The sequence below is a fragment of the Schistocerca americana genome, chromosome 2, assembly GCF_021461395.2.
Source record: "Schistocerca americana isolate TAMUIC-IGC-003095 chromosome 2, iqSchAmer2.1, whole genome shotgun sequence".
Lineage (NCBI taxonomy): Eukaryota > Metazoa > Arthropoda > Insecta > Orthoptera > Acrididae > Schistocerca > Schistocerca americana.
The window spans coordinates 443854649-443868250 of NC_060120.1; the positions used below are offsets into that span (position 1 = coordinate 443854649).

The 13602-nt window shown below is 43.8% G+C and overlaps 1 protein-coding gene across 1 annotated transcript in view; it reads right to left on the minus strand.

Moving 5' to 3' along the window:
• Positions 1 to 13602, minus strand: part of LOC124595136 (SET domain-containing protein SmydA-8) — a 280059-nt gene that overhangs the window by 175844 nt on the left and 90613 nt on the right. The window contains exon 2 of the mRNA XM_047133735.1: positions 3495 to 3632. Coding sequence (XP_046989691.1) covers positions 3495 to 3632 — 138 coding nt within the window. The remainder of the gene's footprint in view (positions 1 to 3494; positions 3633 to 13602) is intronic.

A 13602-nucleotide genomic window follows, 5' to 3' on the forward strand; every position in this document is an offset into this window, starting at 1 on the left:
TACTGACTTTTTGATCACCTGTTACTTTCTTCCATTATGTTCACCCTTGTTTATGTCTATGTTCACAAATGTTTCTCCTTTTAAAAAAAAAAAGTCTTCCTGTACACTTGTAACATCTCTCGGCTGAAGAGCAGCGCCTAAGCTGCTGCCAGCCCACCCCAGATGGGGAACTAAAATCACAAATTTCAGCTCCGGCGAGTAAGTGCGACGGCTTACTCACCTGAAGATGGCGACCAGGTGGACTGCCGAAATATTGTGTCAAGATTACATTATGTTTTGGCTGGAGATCCGATATAGGTATCATGAATAATGTGCCGTTTGTCAAAGTCGCTTATCTCAACGGATTTCCCCATTTGCAGCCCATATCGTCGCTAGGGTGATCCCCCGTCCGCGTCTGCTCTGCTTAAATGCTTTTGGTACTGTGTCACGTGCTGGCGACGCTACCAGACGGCATCCAACTTCGCGGTGGTCATAATGTTTTGTCTTATCAGTTTACTTAAAAACTGTAACCGTTGATTTACCTAACGTGAAGTGGGTCATCTGTCACAGCACCGTAGAATAAAACCACTCCCATAAACTGAAGACCCTGTGTAACCTCCCCACAAAATTTTTGCCAAGTGTAACCTCCCCACAAAATAAATAATATGGATAATGATTCTGATTTAGTGTAACCTCAAAACAAAATTCCTTTACATTTATAACCTCCCTACGAAATTCTTTTCACATTAACCTCCACACAAAATTAAAATAAATAATATGAGTATGATTCTAATTTACTGTAACCTCCCCACAAAATTCATTTACATTTAATCTACCCACAAAATTCTTTCTGATTTAATCCAAGCTCAAAATTCATTAACATTTAGCGTAACCTCAAAACAGAAAAATTCCTAAATCTCTCAACAGTAAAAAATTATAATTATGTCGTTCACATTCAGTGTAACGTCCCAACAAAAATAAAATAAATTCAGTAACCTGGTAATAATACAATGTAACTAACCTCTTAATTAAATTGTCGCTCATTTATGACTTTTCAGTAATTCACTGTGAATTTAACCTGGTAAATTTTGGACGACAGCAGTGCTGCGTCATGGCCCTGAAAGATCATTCTGAATAAAAAAAGGAAAAATTCTTACCTCAATAAAGTCGCCGGATATATCTGCTCTTACAATAATTTTTTTTCGGCACAGCTCTGTCCAATGCTGGCCGACCTATGAGTCATTTATGAAAGGGAGCAACTGATTTTTCTATTGCAATAATCGGGATGATCATGGATGGGAGAAATTAGTAAATTCTTTAAATTGAAATGAATGGTTGTTAAAAGTTACTTTTTATGAGGAAGATTATTATTACGAGAGTTTTAAAACATTTATATGCGACTTGAGATAACATTACTACATATGCGAGAGGCTGCTTTTTACCTTATACAATAATACTCAGCCTCCGGCATCGCTGCACCGCGACCGGTCCAGCCAACACGATACACCAGACCAGACCAGAGCAGACTCCAGACTAGCAACAACTTACTGTTACAGGTACATAGTTCCTACTGCAGTCAACACTGCTCTCTGGTCAGAGACCTTGCATATCGCAGGCAGCGCATGAGCAATACATCGAAATTACATCTGCTCGGACCTCTTACACCTGGCACAAAGTGCCGTGTATCATTTTTATTAGGAAAGTTTCCGTTTAGATATTGTACTGCATAATTCTATTTACTTTATCTTCTGATTGTATAGCAGGTTCTTGACTATGTTTATTGCTGTACGAAGCTCTGCCACATTTCTTTATCTTGTTCCTAATTTTTTTCTGTTTAACTGTTCTACGTTCGCATACTTAAAACCCTTACGTCTGTTCTTAGACAACATTCTTTAATAATATCTATACATTTTATTTCCCATTTTTACGTGGGTGTAGTGCGCTTATGAGAATTCCTTTCTCTCTGTTACAATCATTTTCTAATGATGGCTTTGTACCTGCATTTGGCGCCACATAGTGCGTGTTAGCTTTAGTAACCCCATGGGTCGCTTCCAATTCCATCGTTACTGTACATACACTGACTGTGAGCGTATATTGGTCCCCAGCGCATAGTTCCGGGATCATGTTTTCAGCTTATGAGCGTGACCCACAAGGCACGAGGTAAATCGACAGTTGCACTAAGTATCCTTCTGTAGGTTTATTTTAGGTGGTTTTTATACCGTCTTCGACGGTGTTCTTCACGGTCGGTTACTGAGTGTTTTAGGCGTACTTGATGAATGCTGTTTGGTAGGAACTACAAGGTTTTATACATGATATGCTATCCTTCTCATGTTATATATTACGTTTTTGTCTTAACTTTTAGGTATAGTAGTTAAAATAACGCCAGGTTATTTCATAAGGCCATTTACTATTGTAGTTGCAAATAACATGATGTGCCCTACCCAACTGAAACGCGTCGTTTTTGGACTAATAAAGAGCATTATGTAGCCTGTGACTGTTTCTTAATATGAAAGAAAACAGTGTTAAAGTTCATAATATTTGCTCAAACGTTATTTTTATCATTTGTGAGTGCACGACTGAGACAGTTAATAACAGGGCGAGAGAATATTAAATATTTGACGCGGCACCCATGCGCATTAGCTTAGGTAGTTTTTGTAGGCGTACTTGAGGTTCTTCCGCGGCTTGATAGACCACAAGTGTGTCGTATCAAACTCTTTGTCGACTTCCACTCACTTATGTGGTACTTCGCAATCAGTTACCTATTTACACCCTATGTGGACGAGGCCACCAACCACACGACAGTCAATTCAAATGGTTCTAAGCACTATGGGACTTAACATCTAAGGTAATGTAATGAGCGTATGGCATTGGTGGCCGGGAGACCCCTCGCAGGGTGGTTCGGCCGCCGCTCCACAAGTTCTTTAACGCCACTACGGCGACTTGCGAGTGAATGAGGATGAAATGATGATGAAAGACACACAACACCCAGTCATCTCGAGGCAGACCCCGCCGGGAATCGAACCCGGGACCCCGTGCGCGGGAAACGAGAACGCTACCGTAAGACTACGAGCCGCGGACACATCTAAGGTCACCAGTCCCCTAGACTTAGAACTACTTAAACCTAACTAACCTAAGGACATCACGCACATTCGTGCCCGAAGCACGATTCGAACCTGTGACCGTAGCAGCAGCGCGGTTCCGGACTGAAGCGCCTAGGACCGCTCTGTCACAGCGGCCGGCGATATTCAATTACCACTTGACAGTTGCCGAGGAGTCGCCACCGAAAGTTGGTGGATACATACCAGTTTAAGACTACGGCTACAAACCTGACAAGATTTTTATTTAGTCAACGATACCACGTATTCAGACGTTTCGTTTACCTTTCGCCATTTTAAAAGCAGGAGCGTTACATATTTTCCAATCTAAAGTCGAAACTTGAACTCTTTGGGGGCACCAGCTGCCTGGTAACTTGGTTTAGGAGTGACAGTGTGAGGGACGACAGAGGCGGGACTGACCTTGAAGGGTCTGCAGAGCGGGCGGTGTGTGCTCCAGTGCGCCCGCTGGTGGTCCCTGCAGCAGTAGAACACCTGCTGGCAGCCCCCGCAGCGCTGGCTCGCCTCGCCGCCGCACTGCGCGCACCGTTCCGGCGCCATCTGCACACCACAGACACGCACCGCTCACTGACCGCTTCCCACGTCAAAATGACAATGCAGTTACGTACATCAAAACGACAACACCAGTCACACCTACAAAGTACACTGAAGAGCCAAAGAAACTGTTACAGGCAGGCGTATTCAAATATAGAGATATGTAAAAAGTCGGAGTACGGCGCTGCTGTTGGCAACGCCTATACAGGGTGGTCCATTGATAGTGACCGGGCCAAGTATCTCACGAAATAAGCATGAAACGTTAAAACTACAAAAAACGTAACTCGTCTAGCTTGAAGGGGGAAACCAGATGGCGCTATGGTTGGCCCGCTAGATGGCGCTGCCATAGGTCAAACGGATATCAACTGCGTTTTTTGAAATAGGAACCCCCAATTTTTATTACATATTCGTGTGGTACGTAAAGAATATGGATGTTTTAGTTGGACCACTTTTTTCGCTTTGTGATAGATGGCGCTGTAATAGTCACTAACATATAAGTACGTGGTATCACGTTACATTCCGCCAGTGCGGATGGTATTTGCTTCGTGATACATTACCCATGTTAAAATGGACCGTTTACAAATTGCGGAAAAGGTCCATATCGTGTTGATGTATCGCTATTGTGATCAAAATGCCCAATGGGTGTGTGCTATGTATGCACCTCGGTATCCTGGACGACATCATCCAAGTGTCCGGACCGTTCGCCGGATAGTTACGTTATTTAAGGAAACAGAAAGTGTTCAGCCACATGCGACACGTCAACCACTACCTGCAACAAATGATGATGCTCAAGTAGGTGTTTTATCTGCTGTCGCGGCTAATCCGCACATCAGTAGCAGACAAACTGAGCGAGAATCGGGAATCTCAAAAACGTCGATGTTGAGAATGCTACATCAACATCGATTACACCCGTACCATATTTCTATGCACCAGGAATTGCATGGCGACCACTTTGAACGTCGTGTACACTTCTGCCACTGGGCACAATAGAAATTACGGGACGATGACAGATTGTCTGCACGCGTTCTATTTAGCGACGAAGCGTCATTCACCAACAGCGGTAACATAAACTGGCATAATATGCACTATTGGGCAACGGAAAATCCACAATGGCTGCGACAAGTGGGACATCAGCGACCTTGGCGGGTTAATGTATGGTGCGGCATTATGGGAGGAAGGATAATTGGCCCCTATTTTATCAATGGCAATCTAAATGGTGCAATGCATGCTGATTTCCTACGTTATGTTCTACCGATGTTACTACAAGATGTTTCACTGCATGACAGAATGGCGATGTACTTCCAACATGATGGATGTCCGGCACATAGCTCGCGTGCGGTTGAAGCGGTATTGAATAGCATATTTCATGAGAGGTGGATTGGTCGTCGAAGCACCATACCATGGCCCGCACGTTCACCGGATCTGCCGTCCCCGGATTTCTTTCTGTGGGGAAATTTGAAGGATATTTGCTATCGTGATCCACCGACAACGTCTGACAACATGCGTCAGCGCATTGTCAATGCATGTGCGAACATTACGGAAGGCGAACTACTAGCTGTTGAGAGGAATGTCGTTACACGTATTGCCAAATGCATTGAGGTTGATGGACATCATTTTGAGTATTTATTGCATTAATGTGATATTTACAGGTAATCACGCTGTAACAGCATGCGTTCTCAGAATTGATAAGTTCACAAAGGTACATGTATCACATTGGAACAACCGAAATAAATTGTTCAAACGTACCTACGTTCTGTATTTTAATTTCAAAAACCTACCTGTTACCAACTGTTCGTCTAAAATTCTAAAATTGTGAGCCATATGTTTGTGAGTATTACAGCGCCAAATACCACAAAGCGAAAAAAGTGGTCCAACTAAAACATTCATATTTCTTTACGTACTACACGAATATGTAATAAAAAATGGGGGTTCCTATTTCAAAAAACGCAGTTGATATCCGTTTGACCTTTGGCAGTGCCATCTAAACCATAGCGCCATCTGGTTTCCCCCTTCAAGCTAGACGAGTTTCCTTCTATGTAGTTTTTTCGTTGGTGCTTATTTCGTGAGATATTTGGCCTAGTCACGATCAATGGACCACCCTGTATAAGACAACAAGTGTCTGGCGCAATTGTTAGATCGGTTACTGCAGCTACAATGAAAGCTTATCAAGATTTAAGTGACTCTGAACGTGGTGTTAGAGTCAGCGTACGAGCGATGGGACACAGCATCTGCGAGGTAGCGGTGAAGTAGGGATTTTCCCGTGCGACAATTTCACGAGTGTACTGTGAATATCAGGAATCTGGTAAAACATCAAATCTCCTACATCGCTGCGGCTGGAAAAAAATCCTACAAGAACGGGACCAACGACGACTGAAGAGAATCGTTCGACGTGACAGAAGTCCAACCCTTCCGCAAAGTGCTGCAGATTTGAATGCTGGGCCATCAACAAGTGTCAGCATGCAAACCATTCAACGAAACATCGTCTATATGGCGTACCCTTGATAACTGCACGACACGAAGCCTTCCGTCTCGCCTGGACCCGTCAACTCCGACATTGGACTGTTGATGACTGGAAACATGTTGCCTGGTCGGACGAGTCTCATTTCAAATTGTATCGAGCGGGATGGACTTATTCGGGTATGGGGACAACCTCATGAATCCATGAACCCTGCGTGTGAGCAGGAGACTGTTCAAGCTGGTGGAGGCCCTGTAATGGAGTGGCAACACGTGCAGTTGGAGTGATGTGGGACCCCCGATACGTCTAGACAGGACTCTGACAGATGACAAATACGTGAGCATCGTGTCTGATCACCAGCATCCATTCATGCCCATTGCGCATTCCAACAGACTTGGGCAATTACAGCAGGACAATGCGATACCCCACACATCCAAAATTGCTACAGAATGGCTCCAGGAACACTCTTCTGACTTTAAACGCTTCCGCTGGCCACCAAACTCCTGAGACATGAACATTATTGAGGATATCTGGGATGCAACGTGCTCTTTAGAAGAGATCTCCACCCCCTCGTACTCTTACGGATTTATGGACAGCCCTCCAGGCTTCATGGTGTCAGTTCCCTCCAGCAGTACTTCAGACATTAGTCGAGTCCATGCCACGTCGTTTTGCAGCACTTCCGCGTGCTCGCGGGGACCCTACACGATATTAGACAGGTATACCAGTTCTTTCGCTCTTCATTGTAGTTAAAAAACAGCTGTTACGCAGTTCATTCTACACAGCGGATGATTTGTTGGAAAAAAATTGGCCGAGCGCGAGTATGTGTCTAGATAGTTCATACATCCTGGGAATCGAAAATCTTGACGACTTCAACCTGTATCGATACTGGCAAGACAACGAGCCCGGGAATTCCAAAATCGTATCAAAATCTGTACAGTAGTTTTTGGCACTAATCTGTACATACAAAAAACAACCATGCAGGCTACTTTAGTTTATATAGGGTAGTATACCTGCCCCTGACTAAGGACTTTACGGAACACGTAACGCATTCAAAAACCACGTTTGAGATTTTCGTATTCTTTCATTCGCTACACGCAAACTAATAGTCCTACAAAAAAAAAAAAAAAAAAAAAAAAAAAAAAATGAACAAGACCTTTTCGTATGGAATTTAACGTCGTTCAGGTTTGTGCTGTGATATACTGTATTTTCTCTGGAGTCCACGGTTTACGAGTTACTCGAGAAAAACAAATAAAAGTGATCATCAAAAGCGTTTTTCTTAAATAACTCTAAAACTGTGGACTCCAGGGGAAATGCATCCCAAAATTTAACAAAATTAAGTTTCCTACAAAAATTTCCTGTTAATTTTTCTGAAAGACTAACTCATAAATATGGGGGAGATGAGTCGGCCTGTAAAGGGTGATTTGTTCCGCCTAATACGAACTCTATCGATTGATCAATGAGAGGATACGGAACAAAAAAGATCTAATGAACTTATGTCTGGAAATGCACGGTTTCTATGCTAGAGACTATTTATTCAGTCATACATTATTACAGAAACTGTGTGTGCACAGAGAGAATATTTAATAAAATATTTTATTTACTTTATAAGGCAAGACTGCAACTTACATTTTATGTTTGCATGCTTCAATATTTTTCTATTATGCTTTTCACAGATGATGAATGCTCCGTAAATTCTAGTGGCAAATCTTTAACCATATCCTTCAACTGCGTTGACTTAGTAGCTTAAATGTATCACACTTCCTCAGTAAGTGACATAAAATTCAGTTTGACACTTCAGCCTGTCCCTTAGAAGAAGGAATCTTTAGCAGTCGCACAGACAGACGAAGAGACAGACGAACAGGCGGACAACAAAGCGCTCGTTTTCACTGATTGAGCTACGGAACGCCTTAAACACAGGGTAGGGGTTGGTAAGAAGGTGAAACAAGTAAGTATGGCAAGAATGGTAATATAACATCTCTGTCATTTATCATCACTCTCTTGAATTTTTAACATTTCTACGTACGCCGTACCACAAGAACTGCTTAACCGACCTCGTGGCCGCGTGACAGCACGTCGCGGAGGATGCGTTACCCTTCGTAGTGATCGCGCAAACTATTACGAACCATGTCCCGCCCTTTGCAGTGTCCAGGGCACTATCATAAATATGGGTGACTATAAATAAAAGTGACAGTTTGCTCGTCTCATTGCGTATTTCTTTTGGTTACCTTCTGTACTACACCGTAGCAGTTCTTTCTAAGTACGGTCCACATTTCATCGACCTATGTTACTTAGCAATAAGACATCATGCGAAAGTTACTTTTATCTTTAACTTTTGCGCACTAGTGTGTCTAAATACATATATAAATAAGTTTATGGTGCATAATGTGATTTTATAAATTGAGAACGGAAGATAACTTCTGATCCAATAGAAGCGGGTAGCTCACTCCACACTTGGTTTGAAAAATGTAAGAAATAATCATCCTCATTAATCGAAACCACTAGGACAGAAGACAATTCACAGTTTAGCATACCCTACACTGCATGTCCAAAATATGTTTATAGATCATCAGAATATTCGATAGTTGAAAGAATTACCGGCTGACAATAGCCAACACAAAACATTTTAGTGCACTACTGCATATTCGTTGCAATAGTACCATAGCGACCTATGAATTGTTTGTTATCAGTGGAATAGAACGCCATTTCCTACACCCTAAACTATACTTAGAACTAAACCTGAGGAACATCAAGCGAGATGACGTAGCTATTAACGCAGAAGGGTCGTAATGGGAAGGAATTTGGTTGAGATCCATATCTGGTCACCTATATTAAAGTTACCCGTTTTCAAGCACTTCATTTAATTGTCCCGTGTGTCACCAGACAGACATCACAAACCACAAATTTGTCATGGGACGTCAGACGCTGGCAAACTGTGTCCATAAACCGTAGCAGTAAGTGCGCTTCGCATGCGGCCAGCATTTTGGCTTTCATGCACAGCGGGAGCATAGAGCCACGGCGCTGCCGTTGCCTTCCTCTCCCAGCGACAACTCCGTGCTATACTCACTGCTCAACACGCGCGCGGACTGTTCGCGAATAATTGCGGCTATAGCTTGAAGTTTAGAATAATCTTATTTTCTGGATATTTTCTACATCAACCGCTGATAGGTCAATCAAAATCATGATGCACGTCACAAAACACTCAAACTCACACGTGCACATTTTTTTGTGGTAGTACATTAATTTGCGTTCTTGGAAATGTTTGCATTCCACAGGCAAATAGTAAAACTCACTTAAAATAAAACTAATCTGGCAATTTGAACAAATTACATGGAACAGATAAACACATGCGGTGCTAATAATAATAATAAAAACAATTTCACGTGTCTCTAAGGCCTGGTGCAAGCCTGCAAGCTAGACGACGCTTCGTCGACTTGTGAGTTCCTAACCTTCCCCAGTTATCCGGCCGTGTAAAGGGGACCTACAGTTTAATGTGGAATGCGAACTAAATGTTGTTTCTGATGAATCTCCACGTCATTGAGAGGTGAAAAAAATAATGGTTCAAGTGGCTCTAGGCACTATGGGACTTAACATCTGAGGCCATCAGTCCCCTATACTTAGAACTACTTAGACCTAACTAACCTAAGGACATCATACACATTCATGCCCGAGTCAGGATTCGAACCTACGACCGTAGCAGCAGCGCGGTTCCGGACTGAAGCGCCTAGAACCACTCGGCCACAGCCTCCGGCCACTGAGAGGTAAATATTAGGTTAAGAGATAGGAGAACAGTAAGTGTTCGGCTAGGTGAAAGTGATTTCTAAAGGTCTTGGAGCAGAACCATAGAGAGGGTTACTGCGTTACTAGCGATCATTTAGGTTATTTACAGCTAGAACACGAAAGAAGCAGTCACAGACGGACTCTTTGTGCCCTGTGTCAGAAGAATGTTGAGAGCCTGCGCGACCGCAAATTTACTGCCGTAAACACTCGGTTCCGGTTTATCGCTTGCGAGCACCTGGAGCAAACAGGAGGTGCGGACTCTAAAACAGAGCTGGTCGCTCACAGCGGTGAGGAGGGTGGAAGAGGGGGTGAGGGGGCGGGGGGGGCTGCTAACGACGGCTGTCTGCTGCCGCTGCCCGTGGCAGGCCAGGCCTTAAATTTAGCAGACCGCGGCGGCGGCCTGCCTACTAGGGCAGCTCAACGGGTCCGGTTGACTGGTGAGCAAATCAAAGTTGCCGATTACAGCTCCGTCTGCAGTTACATTTGGGACTATCATAAGAGCCGACAAACAAATCGGAGACTTTCCCCTTACAAAAATACTTATTCTGATCATCACTATACTGACACACAATATTTTTATTGCAACGCAATCTCACTTTCAATAATCCCTACAAGAGAATGGCCCTGACTAACAATAGCCTATACCTTTCATGAATCACTTACCTCACAAAAATCTTCGTTACTCAAACTACTGCAATACAGCGTGCGCCAATACTGCCAACTGAATAAAAGATTCTAATTACTGAAGGCACTAACTACTGATAGGCATAGTTAGCAAATGGAAGATTTTGATAGAGAACAAACAATGCAGAGTGAAAATCTCATTCTGGAAACAAACAATGTGTTTACCTTAATAGTGTTCAAAAGTCATAATATACAGGGTGAGTCACCTAACGTTACCGCTGGATATATTTCGTAAACCACATCAAATACTGGCGAACCGATTCCACAGACCGGACGTGAGGAGAGGGGCTAGTGTAATTGTTTAATACAAACCATACAAAAATGCACGGAAGTATGTTTTTTAACACAAACCTACGTTTTTTTAAATGGAACCCCGTTAGTTTTGTTAGCACATCTGAACATAAAAACAAATACGTAATCAGTGCCGTTTGTTGCATTGTAAAATGTTAATTACAATCGGAGATATTGTAACCTAAAGTTGACGCTTGAAACCTCCGACGTTCAGTAGCGTGTTGTAACAAACACGGGCCACGGTCGGCGAGCAGCATCTGCAGGGACATGTTTACGATGACGACCATGTTTACGAACGTGGCTGTAGTGCAGTGTTGTGGCTTGGTCTAGCTGTCGCAGTGTCTGCATGTAGCGCTTACTGCTATTGTTATTCTGCTTTCGTCTCCGCACGCAGACCAACTGTAGTACACCGTGTTACCAGACGTCTGTGATAGTGTAGCGTTGTAGAAACTGTGACCATGGTGTATTCGAACTCTGAAAAGGCGGAGATGATACTCATCCACGGCGAGAGTCGACGAAATGCAGCTGAAGCCTGCAGGGTGTATGCAGAACGGTACCCGGACAGAGAGCATCCAACGTGCCGCACATTGCAAAACATCTACCGCCAACTGTATGCAACAGGTATGGTCGTAGCACGCAAACGGGTCCGTAACAGGCCCGTCACAGGAGAAGCGGGTGCAGTTGGTGTGTTAGCTGCTGTTGCCATGAACCCACACATGAGTACACGGGTCATTGCGAGAGCCGGTGGACTGAGTCAAGGTAGTGTCATGCGCATACTGCATCGTCACCGCTTTCACCCGTTTCATGTGTCGCTACATCAGCAATTGCATGGTGATGACTTTAATCATCGAGTGCAATTCTGTCAATGGGCATTAACAGAGAATGCGTTGCAGTTCTACCTGTTTATCGATGAAGCGGGTTTCACAAACTACGGGGCAGTGAATCTACGGAACATGCATTACTGGTCCGTGGACAATCCTCGCTGGCTCAGACAGGTAGAGCGACAGCGACCGTGGACTGTAAATGTATGGCGCGGAATCATTGGCGACCACCTCATTGGTCCTCACTTCATTGCAGGGGCCCAAACAGCTGCAACATACATCGCGTTTCTACAGAATGATCTGCTAACGTTGCTCGAAAATGTCCCACTGGAAACGCGTCGACGTATGTGGTATCAGCATGATGGTGCACCTGCACATTCCGCAATTAACACTAGGCTGACCCTTCACGGGATGTTCGACGGGCGTTTCATAGGACGTGGAGGATGCATAAATTGGCTAGCCCGTTCTCCTGATCTTACACCTCTGGACTTCTTTCTGTGGGGTACGTTAAAGGAGAATGTGTACCGTGATGTGCCTACAACCCCAGAGGATATGAAACAACGTATTGTGGCAGCCTGCGGCGACATTACACCAGATGTACTGCGGCGTGTACGACATTCATTACGCCAGAGATTGCAATTGTGTGCAGCAAATTATGGCCACCACATTGAACATCTATTGGCCTGACATGTCGGGACACACTCTATTCCACTCCGTAATTGAAAACGGAAACCACGTGTGTACGTGTACCTCACCCCTCATGGTAATGTACATGTGCGTCAGTGAAAAAGACCAACAAAAAGGTGTTAGCATGTGGACGTAATGTGCTGTTCCCGTCTCTTCTGTACCTAAGGTCCATCACCGTTCCCTTTGGATCCCTACGTAATTCGGTGCTCTCCGATACACACGATCGAACAGCGGAGGAGTGGTACTCAAGCGTCAACTTTAGGTTACAATATCTCCGGATGTAATTAACATTTTACAATGCAACAAACGGCACTGATTACGTATTTGTTTATATGTTCATATGTCCTAACAAAACTAACGGGGTTCCATTTAAAAAAACGTAGGTTTGTGTTAAAAAACATACTTCCGTGCTTTTTTTTATGGTTTGTATTAAACAATTACACTAGCCCCTCTCCTCACGTTCGGCCTGTGGAATCGATACGTCAGTGTTTGATCTGGTTTACGAAATATGTCCAACGGCAATGTTAGGTGACTCACCCTGTATATATCAGTTCATGACATCCAGTCTTACAACTTTACTCTTTCTGGCGGACACACGTCCAGATCATCCGCTCTCAAAACTCCGCCATCTCTCTCCCCACAACCACCACTGCTAGCGGCTCACCTCCAACTGCATAACGCTACGCGCTGTTAACAGCCAACTGCCCAACACTATAATAGCAAATTCCAATAATGCAAACCAGCCAAAGACTGCACACAGCACAGTCAGTGATTTTCATACAGAGCGCTACGTGGCGTTACCAACATAAAAACCTAAACAGCTTACTTACAAACAGAGTGTGTGGTCGTTTGGTCTGGAATACATGGACTTCAAATAATTGGACAGGCCGCAGTTTCTGCTGTAATGCCGGTAGCATGCACTATCCTGAAGCCTGCTGTAGACAACCCTTGCTCTGCACACTACAGCATAAATCCTAACCCCGCTGTCATTCTTTAAAGTTGACTTATTTAGGAACGTATGAGGTTCAGAACAGTGAAAACAAGTCTGCCGTCACTAGTTGTACCTGTAGTTTTCATTCCTGTAGTGTTGAAAGTGGTGTTTCATTACATTTATGTATTCCGGCCCATTGTATGAATGCTTGACGTACGTGCATGCCTAGCCAGTTGTATTTTTCACATGTTACTTAGTTTCGTAAATATGTAAAAGGGCACAGGTAGTTGAGACAAGCTATAAACATATACACGGCTTCAGGGAGACGAT